This window comes from Acanthopagrus latus, chromosome 9 (genome assembly GCF_904848185.1).
Source record: "Acanthopagrus latus isolate v.2019 chromosome 9, fAcaLat1.1, whole genome shotgun sequence".
In the NCBI taxonomy this organism is placed as follows: Eukaryota; Metazoa; Chordata; class Actinopteri; order Spariformes; family Sparidae; genus Acanthopagrus; species Acanthopagrus latus.
The window spans coordinates 9,254,244-9,274,296 of record NC_051047.1 but is presented as its reverse complement, the minus strand read 5'-3'; the positions used below and the strand labels follow the sequence as shown (position 1 = coordinate 9,274,296).

At 43.6% G+C, this 20,053-nt stretch overlaps 1 protein-coding gene across 8 annotated transcripts in view; it reads left to right on the top strand.

The window, feature by feature from the left end:
* tbc1d4 (TBC1 domain family, member 4) overlaps nucleotides 1-20,053 on the top strand; it is a 34,593-nt gene that overhangs the window by 2,543 nt on the left and 11,997 nt on the right. For 2 of the 8 annotated variants that reach the window (XM_037109497.1, XM_037109498.1), the window contains exons 2-14: nucleotides 6,604-6,732; nucleotides 6,845-7,082; nucleotides 8,072-8,316; nucleotides 9,246-9,335; nucleotides 9,637-9,741; nucleotides 10,323-10,455; nucleotides 10,572-10,663; nucleotides 10,813-10,923; nucleotides 11,905-12,027; nucleotides 12,545-12,604; nucleotides 15,123-15,340; nucleotides 15,804-15,956; nucleotides 19,742-19,899. In XM_037109497.1, the coding sequence (XP_036965392.1) occupies nucleotides 6,604-6,732; nucleotides 6,845-7,082; nucleotides 8,072-8,316; nucleotides 9,246-9,335; nucleotides 9,637-9,741; nucleotides 10,323-10,455; nucleotides 10,572-10,663; nucleotides 10,813-10,923; nucleotides 11,905-12,027; nucleotides 12,545-12,604; nucleotides 15,123-15,340; nucleotides 15,804-15,956; nucleotides 19,742-19,899 (1,855 nt within the window). Of the gene's footprint in view, nucleotides 1-6,603; nucleotides 6,733-6,844; nucleotides 7,083-8,071; nucleotides 8,317-9,245; nucleotides 9,336-9,636; nucleotides 9,742-10,322; nucleotides 10,456-10,571; nucleotides 10,664-10,812; nucleotides 10,924-11,904; nucleotides 12,028-12,544; nucleotides 12,605-14,642; nucleotides 14,791-15,122; nucleotides 15,341-15,803; nucleotides 15,957-19,741; nucleotides 19,900-20,053 lie in introns of those variants that run through there. The other 6 variants (XM_037109499.1, XM_037109500.1, XM_037109501.1 and 3 more) reach the window with 4 other exon arrangements.

Sequence of the window (20,053 nt, the reverse complement as noted above, 5' to 3'; positions counted from 1 at the left end):
ATAGATTCATCAGTTTGAGTCATTTTTTTAAGAACAAAAAGGTAAAAAATTCTCTCATTCCAGCTCCTTCAATGCTCCTCGGCTGTCCTCCTCAGTGACAGTAAAATGAATATTTTTCGGTTGTGAACAAACAGGACATTGATGTCATCTCGAGCTTAGGGAAACAGCCACATATTTCTCCAGCTAAGCGATGAATCAAGAAAAATAATCAACGCATTCATCAACGTTGAAAATGATCGTTAGTTGCAGCCCCACTCCGTACATGTTTTTTGTGGCCGTGTTCGTGTGTGTTTATATGTGAATCATTCTGTTTTGGGATTGTGCCAGCAAGAATCTGGCACAACCCCAGAATCTTGCTGAAGTCCTCACACTTGTTCATGATACTCTCGTTTCCCCGGTGAACAAGGAAACCCTCGCAAACAATGTTCACAAACCGATCTCCAGTTCTGCTCATTTCTTTTCTCTCTCTTTTTTTTTTTTTTGCTGCATTGATCTCAAATATGCCTGCGTTGTATCACGTTTCCTGTGGTATGTGCAGGGCTCGGGCGGGCTTGTTTGCCTGCTGGTGAAAGCCGAGAGCAGAGGAGGCAACAAGTTCGAGGCAGATGCACTTTCTTTCGAGGCTCTCCAGCTGGGATTCCAAATGTTTGCAGCAGTCAGAGAGGCATCTTGAACATACCTCATTCAGTGTTATTACGCAACAGAAACTGGTTTGGCAGCCAGGGAGCTAACAGCGTGTGCAAGGTGGAACATGTGGAATGCATGGGTTATTTTACCACTCCACTGTCCACTGCCATGTGCGACACCCTGCTGCAGTCATTGTTAATGATAAGATTATTCTCCAGGTATTCGTTGTTCATAACACATTCTTATTGTGCAGCTGTCTTCTCTTTGTCTTAACTGAGATTGAAGTCCTGATAAGCGTTTGCCTTGGTTTTGAGTGGCAGACATGTTTTTTTTTTTTTCCCCTTCTCTATTCTTAGCTGTAGACATGAGCAGAGTTCATTGTGTAAAGCCTGAGGAAAGACCCCCTGGCGTCTGCCAAGAGGATGCGAGAGGTTCAAATGAAACTAGGCTCTTGCTGTCTTGAAGAGCGAAGATGTTTTATCGGCCAAAGCACAGCCTATCAGATTTTATATGAGTGGGGAAAAGATTCAGTTCAACACAAACACACGCCCACAAAACACAGGTCTATATGTAAACGTGGAATGTGTCATTGTGTGTGTGTTCCCTTTGTTTGAAAGGTTGGGCCCTTTAAAATCAAGTCGGACTTCCTTGACTTGAAATACGGCTTCAGTACTCAGGTATATATTAAAAAGGTGTTTCATCGAGCCGTGATTGGTGATGCAGAAGGTGTCCCAGCATTTAAGGCTCAGCCAGTCATCAACGGAGTCTTGATCGGTGCATCCATGACAACAGGGCGGATATAATACTCACCAGAATAACGTCAAACGCTGAGTTAAATGAGCAGTCATTCGGAGTTTAAAGGTGCAATAAGTAGTTTTGGGCAAGAAATCATAATTTGAAGGGAAAAGTCCTCATTGAGTGATTTTCATGACTCAATAAACAAACGACAAAGACAAATGACAACATGATTTCATACTGTTTAACCATACTCGTTTACTCATTCCACTGTTTTATACATTGCAGGAATCTTCGGAGTAGCCACCTTTTTATTGCATCATCATTGCATTTTATTGCTTGTTTATTAACTTTGCCAAGGAGGTTGTGTTTTCTTTTTTTTCTTTTTTTTTACCCGTGCCCGTATTTTGGTCGGTTGGCTGGTTTGTTGGTTTTCGGGCAGAATTACACAAACACCACTTAGCAGATTTTAACAAAACTTGGGTGGAGAATTGGTCTCAGCTCAGAATGGACCCCAAGAACTTTGGGTGCCACTCTGGATGAAGGTGCTGATTCAGCAGTGTTTTTTCACTTTCATTAACATTGCGAGATAGTGCGTCTTCCAAAATTTCTGTTCATTCATCCAACCCTAAAAAATTATATAGTGCACCTTTAATTGTAGTTGTTCTTGGCTTAGAGAAGCTCTCATGGCAGCAGTTTCACACCTTTTAAACTGAACTCTGCTCTGCTGTTATCAAGCCGGCAGCAGACGGTCTGAGCTTGCACAGTGTAAACCACAGGCCTGTGTGTTTTCCACCTCTGCTCTGACTTGGAACTGGACCTCAGTAGAAATCCCTCACTGTGTGACCCTCTGCTCCCTTGAGCATCCTGTTTATCATCCTTCAGTGGCATGTAGCGACAGCGGGACACAGTCAGGACCCAAGTCAGGGCAAAAGTGACATACTTGGGTGGGCTGTCAATGTCTCTTCAGTAAAAACCAAGCAGGAATGGAAAGTTTGCTTTGCAGAGTTCATGCTAGGTCTTATTTTGCATTTTTGGCTGTTTTTGGAGTGTTAAAAAATTAACAACAAAACAGTCTTTAGCTTTTTCCATTCTGTCCTGCTGAGAGGTCACACCTGAGCTATCTCTGGTTAGCCAGGGCAGAGTTGGCTGTTAACATGATCACACTTCTTACAAACAGAAAAACTAAAGACTGTAGATTCTTATCTGCCTCTGGTGAGAGATGGTGAAGAGCATTACATTACATCAGGAGCAATTTGAGTTTTGTTTTGTTTTTTTTTTCTTAAATTACATATTATTGGATCCACAAACAAAGTGTGCGGGAGCATGGAGTAGATGGGGCTTGTATTTCACTGCCGCCTTGACACGCTGTAATTTTCAGCTACGATACGAGCCTGTTGCCTCATGTTAAGGTGACATAGGAGCCTTTGTTGTGAGTCGGGACTTGAACTTTGTCAAAGTTCTTTTCCATCTGCCTGAGGACAAACCGGGCTCTGCGGGGTTTGTCCTCAGGCAGATGGAAAAGAACTGGGAGGACGTCACGGCTGTAGTGAGGTGCAGCTCCAAACACGTGATCGCAGTCAGCCTTTCGAACCAATAACTGGAGAGCTTCGGCCGCACAAAGACCGGTATGATCAGTAAAGCAACGCCATTTATCCAGGTTCCTGCTTTAAGCTGCATTTATTTTATAAAGGAAGCATCTGATTCAGTTTTCCTTTTTATGTTCTTTTTTTTTTAGGCTCCTTGGCATTTGAAGTTCAGCTGTGATTTGATTTTTTTTCCTCGTCTTTTATTTATTTTGTGTAACTCTGCAAGAAAAGACTGATAACTTTGTCATCACAGAGTCATCCATAATTGTTTTCATCATTAAGAGTGTAATCTTGCATTGCTCCTGCTCCGACACGGGGAATTATCTTCCATACCTCTGTCTCTGCCAGTTTCCACCCTTATCTTGTATTGACACAATGATAACCTGTGTCTCTAAAGAAGCCTAATTAGGGCCTGATTGCAGACGCTGTGGGTGGGTGTGCTGTGTCCTCATTTGTCTGCCTTAATGGTGCAGTAAAGGGCAACCGAGCTATGTGCCGGCTCCTGTTTGATAACACATTATTAAGGCCTGTTGGAGGGAGCTTTGACATAATATGACCCCGTGCAGCGAGGGTGCTCAGGACGGAGCTCAGAGGGGACAATCCTCCTGTTTGTTTTCTACTAAGCTCTAAAGCTGCTGCTGTGTATGTAGACAGGCTTTGGATCACAACCAGTGTCACTGATATTGTTTGATAAATCCAAGGCAATGATGGGTGAGGGTTAGGTGTAAAAACCAGCTCGAAGAACCGCCTCGGAGCGGGAGGATGTGTTTGTATAGATTGCCAGTTGAAAAGACGCGGCTCTCCTTGCACTCCCTGACAGCCTTCTGCCTGTCTGTGCCTGTCTCCGCCCAAGGAACGAGCACCTTTAGCGGCTCTGCTCCAGGGTCGACTACAAATAATTAATCGGATCAAATGGTGCTGCGGTGTCATCTTGCTCATGTATAATCCAGCAGTTCCTTTTAAATGTCACTTTTTTCCCCCCCACCTCTCCGTGACAATGATCTGCAAGACAACAGGCCTGATTGCATGACAGCTCAGACAGAGCAGCTGTGATTTTCAGTCACCAAGGCCCTCCGGATTACCTTCACCTAGTTCTGTCAGCTGGGGATGTCAAGATAATAGATTTTCATGGTCACATTATTGTCTGATTAAGATATCCTGGTTTTGCAGTTTTTAAAATGATAAAATTTAAATTTTTTCAAAACATTATTATAAAATCTCATGAGAATTTTTGTTTAAAGGGTTAAATGCATTTCGTCCTTATTAGCTGTCTTTTAACAGTTACTGCCTTTGGATACAGAAATAACACAGTAACCAAGTAATACTGTCCAAAATAATAAATCAAAAATACAGAAGGAGTTGGGTCAAAGTGTAGTTTTAATCAGAATGAAATGAAAAAATTGAGAACATCTCTCATGCAGGTGTTACACCTCGAGGGGATCACATGCCGCTTTGGTGAACGGTAATTTATAAATCATGCAGCTGTCCTTTTCTTGCTTTTTTTCTCCATTGATTCACATCACACTGAAATCACAGTTTTTACTCACAACTACTAAGAAAAATAATGTACCATATGTCCCTAATGTGAGAACAGAGCCACTCGGTGTAGCCGAGCCTTTACAGACACAAACTGCAAGATTTGAAATCCCAGTTAATAATGAAATCGGTGGATTGGGGTGGGCAATTTGACTGTTTTAGACCATGATTGACTTTGAAGGTGTCCACAGTCTCTTCCTATGGTGATGATACTGCAAACAATGCAATGCAACTATATCTTTAATGCAATATCGTGTTTTAATTCTGCAAATGAATTCATAGGATATTCCAGGTCTGGTTAAAGTATTTTGCATATTTTTAAAGATGAGATTGCGGATTGTCATTTGCGACTGAATAGACAGTGATGTATTTTTTTTTGGGGGGGGGCCACATCGCCAACCACCAGTTTGCTGTCAACTCAAAAGATGCTTTTAAAATGTAAAAGCCAGCAGAAAATCAATCGCAGCGGTCAGAGTTGAATCCGAGTGAGAGGGAGTATGTATGACCCAGTGCCCGCCCTCTCTGTCACCAGCCACGCACAGCTCAACCCATGGGAAGGCAGGCGCAAGGAAAATAGGACTTTAAATAGCTCGTGTGGCCTCTGCAGCGATATGGACGACAACTATTTGAGCTCTGTGTCTTATCCATAAACTGACGTCCATGGAAAGCAGAGACGGCCTTTTGTCAGGATGTTTTATTTTATTCACAATTTCCTGTTTTCCTGCCCTCCCTCCTCTGCCCTGTTGTTCTGGTCACACCTCTGAAGTGAGCCTGGTGTATTTAGTTACATAACTTCCCCTTCTACTCTATGTAATACATATATTTGCCCAACAGCCAGCATGCAGCTCTTATCAGATACGACGAGCGATGTGTGCAGGGTGCGGAGCCACTGTTTGTTTTAGTGCTCATTGCTGGCTTACACGCAGTGTTTGTCTGACCTTGGCAGCGGCCCTGGTTATAGGCACTTGAATTTTAGAGGCAGTCGGTCGCGCCGCGTCTGCCAAATCTATTGCAATCTCAACAGTTAAAGTGTCTCGAGAGTGAAGGATGGGTTGGCTTCGGATTCCCAAGTATTGCCTAAGAGTGTGCTTGAAGAGAGTTACTTTTTCTGTCTTGACTTGTTAGGTTTGTTTCTGGCGTGCAAGTTACCAAAACAGATTTCCTGCTTCAGCGGCACTGACTGTTCCTGCACGTGTTGAACGAGGTGCAAGTGGCCGACACGGTGCTGCAGAAACGGGCTGTGTGACCTTCAAGCCTCCGGTTTCCTCCAGCACCAGTGTTTTTGTCTTCTTTCCCCCCGATCGTGGGCGTTTCCTGGCCTCTCGCCCGCTTCTGTAGTGTTTGGTCTGTCCGGCCCTTTAGTTAGTTCCAAATGTGCTGTTTTTTTAGCCTTGAGTTATTTAAAGTCGCAACACTGAGGCAGGTCGTGTTATTTGTTAACCAAAACAAGTTCCTGGATGAACTGTGCCGGCTAAACACAGTTTTACTTGTGCTGACTTTTGTTTATGCATGAGTCTCCACTTCTTTCCAGTACACATCCACTGACCTGATGTGAAATCACTCTAAGACGCACGCTGTTTTATATGGGCTTCTAGAGGTATCAGTAAAGTGCAGACATTGAATTTAAAGGTGCAACATGTAAGAATTGGCCACCTGAAAAATTCATAATCAAATCAGACAGGGGGCAGCAGCATGTCACCACATTAATTGCGAACTTCTGCTAACTGCAGCATTAAGCTAGTTAGCTCAGTTAGCTGTGCATCTGGTGGTCTGTACTGGGACCAGGACAGGTCACAGCTAGCTGGTTAGCATGCAGGTCAAAACTGTGATTTCTGCTCATTCTGTAATTTTAATTTTAGCTAATGTTTTATTGTTTCCAGCCAAGATCTTATGTATTGCACCTTTCTAAAATCAGATCGCTCTAATGGGGTTATTGCAGTTGATGTTATCGCATCTGTCTCAGCTGAGTTATGTTTTCCACATGCTGGTCAGTTCCAGGAGGAGCTGCAACCTGCCATGTGGCTCCGCTTCACTTCCCTTTCTCTTTTGTTGGGATTTTCCTCGTCAACGTCTTCCTGTTCATCATACCCCTTTGTTCCACTCTCCTTTCTTACAGGTCCCTGAGGTGATCAGCAGGATTCGCCAGGTGTCCAAATCTGCCCTAAAGGGAGATACCAAGCCAAAACAGGAAGCTGATGAGGCCTTCTACAACTCCCAGAAGTATGAAGTGCTTTACCGTGGCAAGGTACAAGTGAACACATGTGTCAAACTATGTCATTCTTTAAAAAAAATATATGTATATTTTGTAAGGCGATTCAATTAATTTGCTTCTGAATCTGGAACAAAAAAAATACCAGGTGACCGTTCTGCACAAAAAGGCTCCGTCCACCCTCATCGACGACTGCATCGATAAGTTCCGTCAGCACGAGGTCGAGCGCAAGCGCCTGCGGCTGCTCAACGGTCAGCGAGGCTCCACCGAGTGCGCCCCTGTGGAGTTCCTCATAGGAGAAGATGCAGACCCGCTCTCTGCTGCTCTGAACCAAAGTGTAGAAGACCCCAAGAGCCCAGGAGTGGAGGACGTGACCGGAGGTGGAGGTAAGAGCGTCATGCAAATCGAGGATTAGGATGAGTTATTTTATTCAAATGATGTGTGTGCCCACGACTGCAGTCGGAACAAAAGGTCAAGGCACAATCTGCAAGTAGCTTTAGGCAGATTTTTAACTGTTTGCTGACCTCCGCACCGCTATATTGTGACGCTGATATGCCTGATGAGATTTTTCCATTCTTGCAAGGCTCATATTCCCTCTGACAGTTATAACAGCGGCAGGTTTTACCACTTGAATTCCCTTGTAAATCTGATAAATGGTGGTCCTTCATTTAAAACAGATGTAGACAGAAGCAGACTAATACTTTCTAGCCAGCTGACATGATAAATGTCACAGATTTTAGGCGCGGCCAGCTAGTTAACACGGCTGACTTCATGGCACTTGTACGAAAAGGCCAGTTTGAACAAATTCAATTAAAATGTGCAATTATCGGGTGAATCTGAGATACAGTGAGCTAGTTTTTGGATAAATCTAGCTTTTATATTTTCCTGTGTTATTAGTCTGAGGTCACTCCAGCCCTACTAGCTAATTAAGCTAACGATAGCTCCTTGAGCTAGTTGAAAACCATGCAAGCAGCTGATTATTTCTATTCCAGCAAACTCCAACTTTGAAATAAGAACCGTGTAAAAGTGGTATAAAAGATGTTCTATATTTAATTGAGTTGTGTTCTTCTATAATGCGAAATGTTTCCGACCATGTTCAAATCTAGACAAATACGTAATTTCCTTGTCAAGGTAGCATTGAGTTTCATTTGGTGGCGTAATCTTTGGGCGATACATCAAATGAAATGTCAGAGGAGAATATGGCGAATGTGACCAAACATAACCTGAATAAAACTAAAGCACTAGATTTTTTTCTTTTTTAACAATCAAGACATTGATCCATTTTACTGAACAATCGAGCTTGTCTGATTGATTGTGTGATGAAAATAATGTCAGAGTGTTCATCTGAAAACAATCTTTGCTGTGCTCGTGTCAGTTAAAGGCCTGTCGAGCAGTTCCAGTCAGAGCAGCCTGCGAGGAGCGTTCCCCGAGTGCATCCTGGAGGACTCTGGCTTTGAGGAGCCGCAGGAGTTTCGGACGCGCTGCAGCAGCCTGGCAGGGAGTCTGCAGAGGAAGCCGGGGGAAGGAGTCATCATGGGCCCCACGCGCCGCAGGCACTCCAGCGCACCAAACCATGTTCAGCCTTCTGATGCAGACAAGAACCGCACCATGCTCTTCCAGGTAGAGGAATTTGATTAAGGAAAAATGCAGTCGAGCTCCATGAAAAGAAACGACGTGCTGTACTTTTGCTGATGTATCAGTTTCCGAACGAGCTCAGCCGCTCCGAAGTTTCTTATCTATTTGTCCGCAGCACTGAGCAGCTTTATCGTAACTGCAAAGTTAAGACTCAGCAATGTTTCGCACTGCTTGGCTTTACTCCAAAATGGCAGTAGATGTTAGTTTTATGGGCAGAACTCTGAATATACTCCCTTTGTCAATGAGATGGATGGACGTTTTCGTTCCGTTCACTTCCTTCATGTCATAATTTGTCTGGAAGGAACTTGATTTCAACCGTCACACCAGAAAACCACCGTTTGTCCTTGTTTGTCACCCTCTGTGCATTCAGTCCAGCCTCAGAGCCTCCTGCTGCCGCAAATCACTTTTATGTGCACGTGGCTGGCAGTTGCAACGCATGGACTGGGCTCGACCCCGCGTTGGCCCTTCAGTTTAAGAGGCTGTAACTCCTGAGTTGAATTTGTGACCGCGGCGCTACTCCTGTGCGAACGTAAGGCCGCTGTCGAGTGAGCCAACTGCCATTCCTCACACAGCATGCCCATTTCCTCATAGGGCTAAATTTAAAAACTAGAGCACGGCGTTCAATATGATACTCCACATAGCAGTCAATTATGGGAAAAATCATTGGTGCAGACCTGTTGACCTTGATTTCGAGAGTGTGTTTATCGTGCGTCACTGAACGCGCCCCAGAATAGTCCCAGCCCTTATCATGAGACTCTTGACACTGAGATTCTCCTTGCCATAAGTTGAATCCATTATGCAAACACAGTATGAAGTTTTTCTGGTTTTGTGAGACTGCTTTTTTTTTTTTTTTTTTTAATGTACGTGTTCTTGCATGAATCCGTCTGACCAGAATAGACTTTTGTGTCTCACAGGTCGGGCGTTTTGAAGTAAACCTCATAAGTCCAGACAGCAAAACGGTGGTGCTGGAGAAGAACTTCAAAGATATCTCATCCTGCTGTCAGGTTGGTTTATTTTTACTCGCTGTTTTTACACTAAAAGCCTCTCTCCGCTGTCTCTACTGCAGTGCCAGTCAGAGAGTCATAGGCTCAGACTAATTTTGTGCATATCTTTTCATGGCATCTAATGCATTACTGCCTGATTTAGTGTGTAGCAGGATGTTTATTTCAGTCCTGTATTTAATGGCTTTTTATCATGGACTGGTGTCAGTGTATGTGCTGTTCGACTGAAAGCAAAGATCCAAAGGTACTGTCTGCCTTGCTGTGATTCACTCAAGTTCCCTTGCTTGTCTTGACTTTGACACAGGGCATCAAGCAGTCCGACCATTTTGGGTTCATCTGTCGGGATCAGTCCGAGTCTGGTCCCAGTCAGTATGTGTGCTTCGTTTTCCAGTGTGCCAGCGAGTCCCTGGTGAGTCACGCAAAATAATCATGTAAATAAAACATGACTTCAGCTCCTGCTCTCAACCCAATGCTTTTATTTCAAAGGGACAAAAATATGTTTCCTCTTACCTCAAGCCCTGTTTATCCATCCATAGATTGTTTTGGTGTGAAATGCTGAGTCTTGGAGATACGGATGTCAGCCTTCTTTGGAATATAATGGAACTAGATGACACTCTGCCTGTGGTTTCCCAAAGCTCCAAAAAATACGTTCAAAGAAACTCAACGGCAACGTCTTTCCTTCCAGAAATCGTGACCTGGTTAGGATTAAGATAATCCACACAGCTTGTTGTGAGCTGTTTCACGTAGGGTCATGATTCCCAGAAAGAGACATTGCTGAGGTTTTTAAATGTTTTTTTTTTTTTTTGGTGCTTTGAGCTCCACAAGCATAGTGTCATCTAGTTCCAGTATATTGGATTAAAAGCAGACAGATTTCTCCAAAACTCTGCAACTCACACCAATGAAAGAGTGATGGATAACTAGCACAGGCAAGAGGAAAAACATGTATTTTTGATTTTTGGGGTGAACTGGCCCTTTAATCTTTACTTTCAGGTGGATGAGGTGATGCTGACCCTGAAGCAGGCCTTCACTACAGCAGCAACCTTACAGAGCAACAAGACTCAGGTCCAGCTATGTGAAGCCTGCCCCATGCACGACCTGCACAAGCTCTGCGAGCGCATCGAAGGTGAGCCGCGTCGACCGAGTCGCGCTCCAGCTCTCAGCTCATGAATATATTGATGCACCGCCTGTTTTTCCTCACAGTCGGAGCAACATAAAAGAACATTCTTACTTCCTCTTCAGGTCTCTACCCACCCAGAGCGAAGCTAGCCATCCAAAAATATCTCTCCCAGCTGACTGATAACGAGCAGGCCGAGATTTTTGAGCGAGTTCAGGTGAGGTTGGTCTCTGATGAGGGAAAGCACACTTGCATATTAACAGTAATTTGGCGATCGATTTCTTTCAGAAACTGTTAAAAAAAAAACGCTGCATCTGTTACGCAGCAGTCTTGGGGTTTTGAGTGTTTGTGTGTCCATGCCCGCAGAGACTGAAGCCTGGCTCAGACCAAGAGGAGAACGAGCTGGTGATCCTCCATCTGAGGCAGCTCTGTGAAGCCAAACAGAAGTCCCACCTCCACATCGGAGAAGCCCCTCAGGTAAATATTCAGTTCGATTCAAAAGGGCTTTGTTGGCATGGAAACATTGGCATTAATTGCCAAAACAAGTGTTTGAAATGAAAACAGTGACTTAAAAAAGCTCATTAGCAGAAGAGCCACTTCACCCCGAGAATGACGGCAAAAATGTTGGCCAAGGAAACTGCATGAATTGTGTTTCTTTATCAAAAGAGGAGAGACTTCTAACGTATTCTCAGTTATAGATTGACTTGTGGGTTTACCTTTAACTTCTGGACCAACATATTCACTAGAAACACAGAGAAGTAGTGGCTGAAAAGATGACAGCAGGTCCATTTAGACTGTAAATCAAACCCTCAGCCCTGCGGTCTCTCCCTCTACACGGGCCTCTGATCCTGAGGTTTTCTGTTGTGTTGATATCGCAGCAGCGCTAAATCATCAGGGCCACAGAAACGGCTCGAGTTAGAATTAGTCAGTGATGACGTAATTATTAATAACAAGAGTTGCTGAATTTCAACAAGCAAGTCCAAATGTTTTTTTTTTCTCTTGGTTATACTTTTCTGTGAGCGATTTCTTTGCAGAGAATGTTTCAGTTTTGAAGTTTCTTGTGGGAGCTGCTGTTGATGGATAGAGCTCAGTCTTTTGATAGGAAAACTTAATGTCATCGTGTCCCGTGTAGATGTATTGTGTTCCTGGAAAAGACCGTCACTGGTTATCAGTTCAATGATTGTTACATTCCTTAACCTGATGAGGGGACGACATGACATTGACAGGGTCGCTGGTTATTGCTTTAGCCCTTTAACCCTAACAGTAAGTTAAACAGGTCGATGAAGGTTCTCAGTCATCTGGGTCGTGGTGATGTGTATGTGAAATATCAAATATCATCATTCAAATGGCAAAAAAACCCCTAAAAAACAAACCCAATATCATTTTTTTTGTCACTGCAGTCACAATTCATTCTGTGATGGTTTATTTTTTCCTCTGTCCATTGTTGTCTTCTGACAGAATGCAGCAAACAGCTCATCGGCGGGAGACGGCACAGCCACCAGCAGTCGTTTCAAACTCGATATTCTCAAGAATAAAGCACGCAGCTCCCTCACCAGCTCTCTGGAGAACATCATAGCAAGGGTGCGTCTGAACGCATTGTTTCCCCCCCCCCTCCATCCTTTGTCTTTATTTAATTCCCTGCTGTTATTGGATCTACCTTTTTTCCCTCCTTATCCCCGTCTCTGTGTCTTATTTCTTCACCCCAGACAGAGTGTAGCCTGTGTGCTGTGTACCTTTTTACGTGTCCCCCGGCTCTCTCATTGTTATCAGTCGCTGTTTCTGTGTCAGTGTCATCCAGGGGATTTGGATTGACCCATATCTGCCAGTGAGACGGCAGAATAATTCCTCAGCAGAGGCATCCGGGCAATCTGAGACCTCTGCTGCCATCTGCTATTGTCTCAGAGACTTAGCACAGCAATGACAACAACAGTTCACGTTATCAAGTCAGGAAAAATGTGTCCTTTTATCTCGTAACAGATTTTCTGAGCTGTTGTTTTTAGTGCCTTCTTGACGATACCAGCTGCACTTGTTTGCCATGAACAGTTGGAAAAAAGGGCATATGCGTGTGTTTCATATTGTATAACCATCTCTGTCACAGGGTGCCAGCCGGATGCGGGGCCGCCTGGGAAGCATGGGGAGCATTAGCAGTTTTGAAAGGGTAAGTGTCCTTGAGGGGGAACATGAGAACTCCCAGCACTTCACTCAAGGTTCTCCGGGAATTCTCACTTTTACTCAGCGGCTTTTAGAAGCATGTTATATTGCAGCTCTGTCCTCAGAAAAGGACAAGTATGATAAGCATGCTCTCACTTTTGTCAGTTATTGGAGGCCGCTAACAGTTCTCGTCTTCTCACAGGGTTGTTGCGCTGCGTTACTCCCACATAGTTTCATGATGAGGTAGAATTGGCCAAAACAAAACAGGGAAGAGTTCAGCGGGGAGTGTGTTGACGGAGCTATCAGCGAACCATTTTGGGTTGTTGGCTCCGTCGTGTCACTGCTGTGCAGAATGTGGAGTAGGTGTGTGATGTAGTCCCCCTGACTCTCCATCAGTCATGATGAGTCAAAGGAGAATTCCACCAATTTGGCATTGAACTCTAATGACATTGTCAGACTCAGGAGGGATAGGTTAAAAAAAGACATTGAAATCCGTGCAGGAGAATCAGATATACCAACACTTCAGTCAGAAGCTGTGTTCCAAAATACACATTTTTTCTTGTACTTTCACTGTGTAGTATGTATGCAACAGGGATATGCTACTTATCTTATCGTGGCACCTTTAAATTTGACACTCGTGCTCATACATCTGTTGCATTTGTAGCCTGAAATTTGAGGTAAAAAGACAAAACGTATGCGATTTGGAGCGCGTCTGCCTGAGCCCTCTCTGCAGCTCAGTTGATGTGACTTAACTTCTGCTGCGCAGAGGTTTGTGAGTAAAAATAGTCAGGAAAAGCATGCTGGACCACTTGAGGCATTTTATCAGATTTCATGCAGCTTCCCCTGGAGCCACCAAATACTTTGAGTTGATACAGACTTAGACTTACATTACTTATACAATGTTTTGACCATATATTTTACCACATTAGTCCTCTCCAAGACCTGTAAACACACTTTTGGACCGCCAAGTGGGGGAAATAACACGCAAACTCTTGAACTTGAACTGACCACTTTGATTAATGGGAGATTTAAAAAAGCTGCTGTATCTCGCTATTGCAGATTTAATAATCATGATGAAAAAAAACTTTATTTATGTAGCACTTTTTTAAAGGCAGAGATGCAAAGTGAGCAAAACAATGAAAGAGACAAAGTGTCAGTTAGCAAAGCAAGTATTACAGGTGCAGTTTACGAATATGAATATTTAAACAATACAATAAATACACACAAAGTAACATGAATAAGTGAAAAGCAAACTGAAGTCAAAGATAAACGCATCAGAATAAAGAATTAACAGCAGCTTTCCAAAGTCTGGCGGCTCTAACAACACATGCATATTATATAATATCTATTTTTGTAAGCAACGTGTGTAACACAGTTTTTTTCTTATCCAAAATGAAGTGACATTGCCACGTGTGTGTGTGTGTATCTGTATGTGTGAGGAGAATCAGGCCTCCTCCCCTCTGAGCCTCACCTGTGCCCCTCACTGTTCTAGAGCAGTATGTTTCTGCAGCTTTCTCCAGAAGAATGTTGTTTACCCTGTGATTGAGCGAATAAGTAGTCATCTGGGGATTGTGTCAGGATGCCGATGTCCTGGTAAGCAGGAAATTCAAGTCAGGATGTCCACTTGTAAGTCTGCTGAGCCATGCCTGTCCGGGGCTTCCTCTTCTTAGCCCCGTCATAGGACACAGTCGCCACACGAGTGTCTGATTCACTCAGCCGCTTCAGCTTATCAGTGTTTCCTAAAACCTGCAAATCACAATCAAGCCGTTCGTCTGACGGGGATATCTGGCGTGATTTATATGTATGCGACAGACCAACAAAACTTTTTACAGTGTGCAGTGTGATCAGCAGGACTGTGAGGATGGTGTCGGCCGCTCCTTTGGACTTTTTTCTACGCGTATTGAAAGCAGCAGCACAAACATGGCAGAATTTTTCCGGTTGTGTCAAATTGTGGAGAGGGAGGTCTCTGAAAGCACGCTGGGAGGAGATTGGAAGGTTTCTGTGTGGATTTGAGCCACTGAGGTCCTTCCCACCAATAGTGTGGTGCGATGCTGTGAGTCACAGGACATTGTCCATTAGAATACAATAGATGGTGGGAGCTGTACCAGCAGGCAAGAGGCAACGCTGAGCCCAAGGGTGTTGAGTGGAAAGTTAAGCCTGGAGCAAGTCTTGTCGTAGGGTAAAGTTGGCTGGGTGAGTGCAGACATGTAACTTGAGCGATTGAGTTTTGACCTGTGTGTTTAGAATAAAGTTACAAGCCGTGTGTGAGGTTTCACTTCCAAGGACATGTAGCACGGTTACTGCCCTTCTGAATTCTACTTATAGCAATGTTTTTGACCTGTATAGCTAATCAGAATATGCAAGTGTTTAGCTTGTCATAATGCCACTCCCTCACTGGTTATGTTTCAGTCAGTGTCACCATGAAATCCACGCTGAAGATAAAGTGAAATAGAAAATGTCATAAATGTGAAAGATCCGTGAAAGAGATTTTTACACGTGCGCTGACATCTGTCTCTCCTCCTCAGCAGGATGAGGAATCTCCTGGTCACACCCCTCCAGGTTCCCCTCCCGCTTTCCCCGACGATGACCCAGAAAACGGCGTGCAGTTCCGCCGCCGTGCCCACACCTTCAGCCATCCACCTGTGAAGAAACGCATCTCCTTCGAGGGCCAGCCTTCCAGCCAGAGCAAACAGGCTCCGCTGCGCAGACAGCAGTCCGTTAACCCCGAACTGCTGCAGAGCAGGTAACTTACACCTTGTGAGACCCTGCCTGCTTAGCTGGAGTGATCAATATAGAACGTGCATCTCTTCAGTAATGTTGCAGGAGTGGACGTTTTGCAAAATGTTATTGACAGGATGGAGCTTTCGTGTTTTGAGGTTGATTTTTTTGAAGATATGGCTAACGCTAAATAAAACCCTGCTTTTCTTTAATCAGTTTAGCACTAACTAAATATTTTGTTAACCTTTGATTTACGCACACAGACAATATGATCTATTTGCAGCACTTTGATCAGACCTGAATCCCTCCACCTCCTGCTCCACTATCCTTGAACAATAGCATCACAAGTTTCCTGTCACTGTTTTGATCGCCCATGTGTTCCTCAGTGTTTTCTTTTTCTGTGCTCTGACCAGAAGCTCCTTCTTTTGTGTAACGTGTTTGTTTGTTTTGATTTTACTTTTTGGGCATTTCATGTTTGGCTCGCCCAGTCCCGTGGTTGTCTCGAGAACTCGCAGCGTTTCGGAGAGCGAGTCCTCCTTCGGCCTCCCCTCCTCCTTCTCCGCCCCCACTTTCCTGAAAAGCATTTACCAGGGCTCACTGGGCTCCCTGAGCTCCCTGGCAGACAGTGGGAGCCTCAAGAGGTGAGAGGGGGTGCTCGAACAAAGCCCCCCCCTGCTTAGACTCAAAGGCAACAGCCAGGGACAGAGGAGATGACATGGGTGGGGGGGAGGGCAAACTGATCTTTGCTGGGATGGCAGTAGCCGCGTACATGTTGGCTGTCCAAACCTTTTAACACCCAGCTTTTTTTGTCCCTGAATTTCCTGTCTATCCATAAGAACTTTTTATGGGTAAAAATACCTTCCAGCTCTTTCTTTATTTCCCCGTCATCTCTGCAGCTGGACCCGCCCTCTTCCTGGTTCACTCAGAAGTAGAAGGGGATGCTGATACGCCCCTCTCTTTTCGTATTTGCATGTGAATTTGACGCTGTTTTGCACGGCTAAACTCTATTTAATCTGGATTTTCAGCCTCTATTAACCGCACGTCACACTTGTGCCGTCACCTTTCTCTGACCACTGCTGCTCCTGATGCCTGGGGGGAGTTTAAGCATCACGCTGGCTCAGTTCAGAGATGCGTTTTATTTTGAAAGGTTACTGCTAACGATCAGCTGCACTAATCAATCGGCTGATCTGGTAAGTTCGAGAAATGAAGACAACCGCTGTGTGCCAGAGAGTGTCTGGATGCTCTGTAGACATGCAGTCTACTCAGTGTCTGGATGGCAGAAAGTAAAGGGTAACGTTTCCATTATGTATGAGATTCGGTGGGGCAAACCTTTGTCAAATGGCGGGATGTTTTTTCTCCTCTTGACAGCAGACAAAACCCCAAGTACACTTACATAGATAATGCAGGAAAATGTGCGAAAAACAGGCTTTCTAACACGTTGCGCCTGCTGATGAATAAGAGCCGAAGCCTTGACCTGCAGGGTATCTAAATCTGAACATGCCCACATGTTCTGTTGCACTGTCAGATCTCTTTTCCCCAGCGCTCGTGCTGTCTTTTCTGCGACTTTCTGACTTCACTGGCAGGAAAGCTTAGTGAGAAGTCATATGTCAAGAGTGAAGAATTCAAATCTGCTTTTAAAAGGCGCTGTTAAATGTGCAGAACAGCTGAGGGAGTAAAAACATGTTGACATTTGTCTCAATAAAGGTCACTTCCTGTTTTTCACTGTCCACATGATGAGACGGGCACTTGTGTGCTGAGCAAGCTTCTTGACTACTACAGCCATCAAGTGATCCACTTGTTCTTTTTAAAAACATACTACAGTGAGTAATGAAACGGTCTCAATTTAATGCTGACACCTCTATATGAGCGACATAAACAAAGGAGAACATCAGTGAGGAGATCTGCTATTTCTGCATCGTTTTTATACTTATTCTTGATGCCTGTCACTGGGTTTGGTTTTCTGCTTATCCGGGTCCAAGTTTTGATGTATTTTTTCACAGCAGATTGGTGACTTGAGACTTACAGACTCTCAGCCTAAAACAACAAGGTTTACTGAAGCAAAATTTTGTATGTTACAGTCTCAAATATCATACATAAATAAAAAGGTATTAAGAATGTGTTTATCATACTGCTTCACTACAAATGTGGCCAGGATCAACAAAAAATGGAAGTTCCTTTTAGCTGCTCTAACAACGGAAAAATGCAGTTTGACTTTAAAGGCTCATTAATGTATTCATGAAATCTCTCCACATTAATTTTCACATTTAAAAGCTTATTTATATATATATAGTGTTTGTGTGTTCACTGCTTGAAATTGAAATTTGACATTCATTGTTCAGTTTTGTTTGCAAATTGGTTGTCTGTAAAAAGGAAACACAACAAATTATTGGTGCCAGGATTTTAATTTGTTTGCACAAAAACAACATGTCCTTTAATAGATATAAACATGTTAATTTAATGCTGCTCATAAACTGCAATGCGGAATGCTCTGATTTGGAATAATTCCATTAATGGCATGACGGAGACCTGCAAGAGGGAACAAACACCGCAAAAATGGTTTAGCAACTGTAATATTTTAGACTGTTAAATTATGATATTAATGTTCAGTGCAGTCTTACTAATCACTTCATTGATGCAACCCGACCTGCAAAAGAATACGAGGATTTTCTAATTACGTTGTGCTTTAGTGTCAAGAAATGCACGGTGCATCATCCATGTAAAAACAGAGTGGAGACGACTTTCTTGCATGGTGAACCGGGCTGCTCTCCATTTCACCCTCCTTTTTTTGCACATACCGCGCTTGTATGTTACCACAAATAGCAGGTTCCCTCTCACTCTCGCTGTTTTTCCGACATGTGACCACTTTATTTTGGTTCAAAATGTGACAAACAACGAGGGGAATATTAAAGCCTTTACTATAGCGGCTAAATCGTTAATGAAGCGAAAATGTTGTGACAAAAAGGTCGTTGTCATGGCTCCAGAAAACAAACAACTACGGGTCCCGCCGACAGTATACAGTAGCAACAGCCAATTGAAAGCAAGCGCATGACTCTGATACTGACATGACAATAAAAAACTAGAATCTTGGTTGCATACTTCTGTGCGCCAGTCAAGTTGATGTTGCAGAGTGATGGCGCTGAATAATAGCCAGAACATAGTTTTGCAGAATACTGAGTAACATTGACGTTGACCTCTGGCCTTAATTTCAACATTTCTTCCTATGAGACATCTGTGTAAAATTTTGTCATAATCATCTTATCAATTGTTGAGTAAAGGCCAAAACGGTGTCTTGAGAGGTCACAGTGACCTTTGACCTCTGATTGTTAACAGTTCATCGATGAGTCCAAGTGGAGTCCAAGTTGTTCCACATTTGAAGAAATTCTGCTCTGAATTTGAAGACAAATGTTTTTTTTAGATATCCCATTTACAACAATGGGATGAACAACCCAGAAATATAATGCCATGGCTATTGCTGTGCGTAGGCATACCAATGAAACGATGATATACACAAGATAAGGTTTCACAGAAATACATCTGTGTGCATGATATGTAGGAAGTGGGAAAACCATATGTATAACTTTACAATACTACAGTCTGTGAAAAACGAGGAGCCTGTACAGAATAAATTACTGAAAACCTGTAAAATCTATATCCTACTTAAGGTTTCCTCCATACATCTCCTTATATTTGGGGTACGTGGATTGCCTTGTCTTATGCTGTATCGCTGTTGTATTTTTTGATTTTTGATCTATGTTGGATTACATAAAGCAACAATCATGTTTTTTCACTTTCGCATTATTTCGGCTTTGGTTCAGCAACTGCCAGGTTTGCCATAATGTCTGCGTTGTTGTGTTGACCGCTGTTAATTCAATTTCTTCTGGATATTATAACTCAATGAATGTGAAACACAAGTAACACAAGGAAGCTTGTTTGTTTGAACGTGTTTCACTAGTGCCTCCAGTGCAGCGACCGAGTTTTCCTCTCTACTAACAAAAGCAACTTCTTTTCCAGATAATGAGTGAGCACGCATGCGCCTCAGCTGTTTAAGTGGCTGATTTTTGTTGTCATTTTACATACTAATTGTGAAATGCTGTCCAACACTACCTTCTGCTTTATTAACATGCACATTGGGTACATGTTTTTCAGTATGTTACAGGTTCACCATGACCATTTCTCATCGGCTGTCGATGAGAAGCTTGTGTGTGGTCTTTGAGTGGTGATGTTGGAATATATGTGCCTTTCGGTGTTAAAGGATTTGTGTGTGTGTGTGTGTGTGTGTGTGTGTGTGTGTGTGTGTGTGAGTGTTTGTGTGAGAGAGAGGGAGATAGAAAGCCTGCATTTGTAAGAGCTGCTGAGAGAGTGTTGGTGTAAGATGATAGCTGGCTCGTTTATCGGGTGTCCGTGACGCTGCTGTCTTGTCTCGTAGCAATGGGGAAGTCAGGAAGAGGACCCTGTCTGGCTGCAGCAGTGACTCTCTGAGCGGAGGTCTCCCTCCCACCCCACGCAGGGTCTCCTGGAGACAGAAGATCTTCCTAAGGGTCGCTTCACCCATGAACAAGACATCTGCATCCATGCAGCACCCAGGTCTGGTAACACAATCCCCCAAGCAGTTCAAGCGAGGCAAAACACGATGCTCATTGAATCCGCTCTGAATAATCCACAAGTGTGTAGCAAATGAGTACAAGCCAGGGGGAACATTTGATTCTTGTGGAAAATTGCTATTCTTAAACTCCCGACC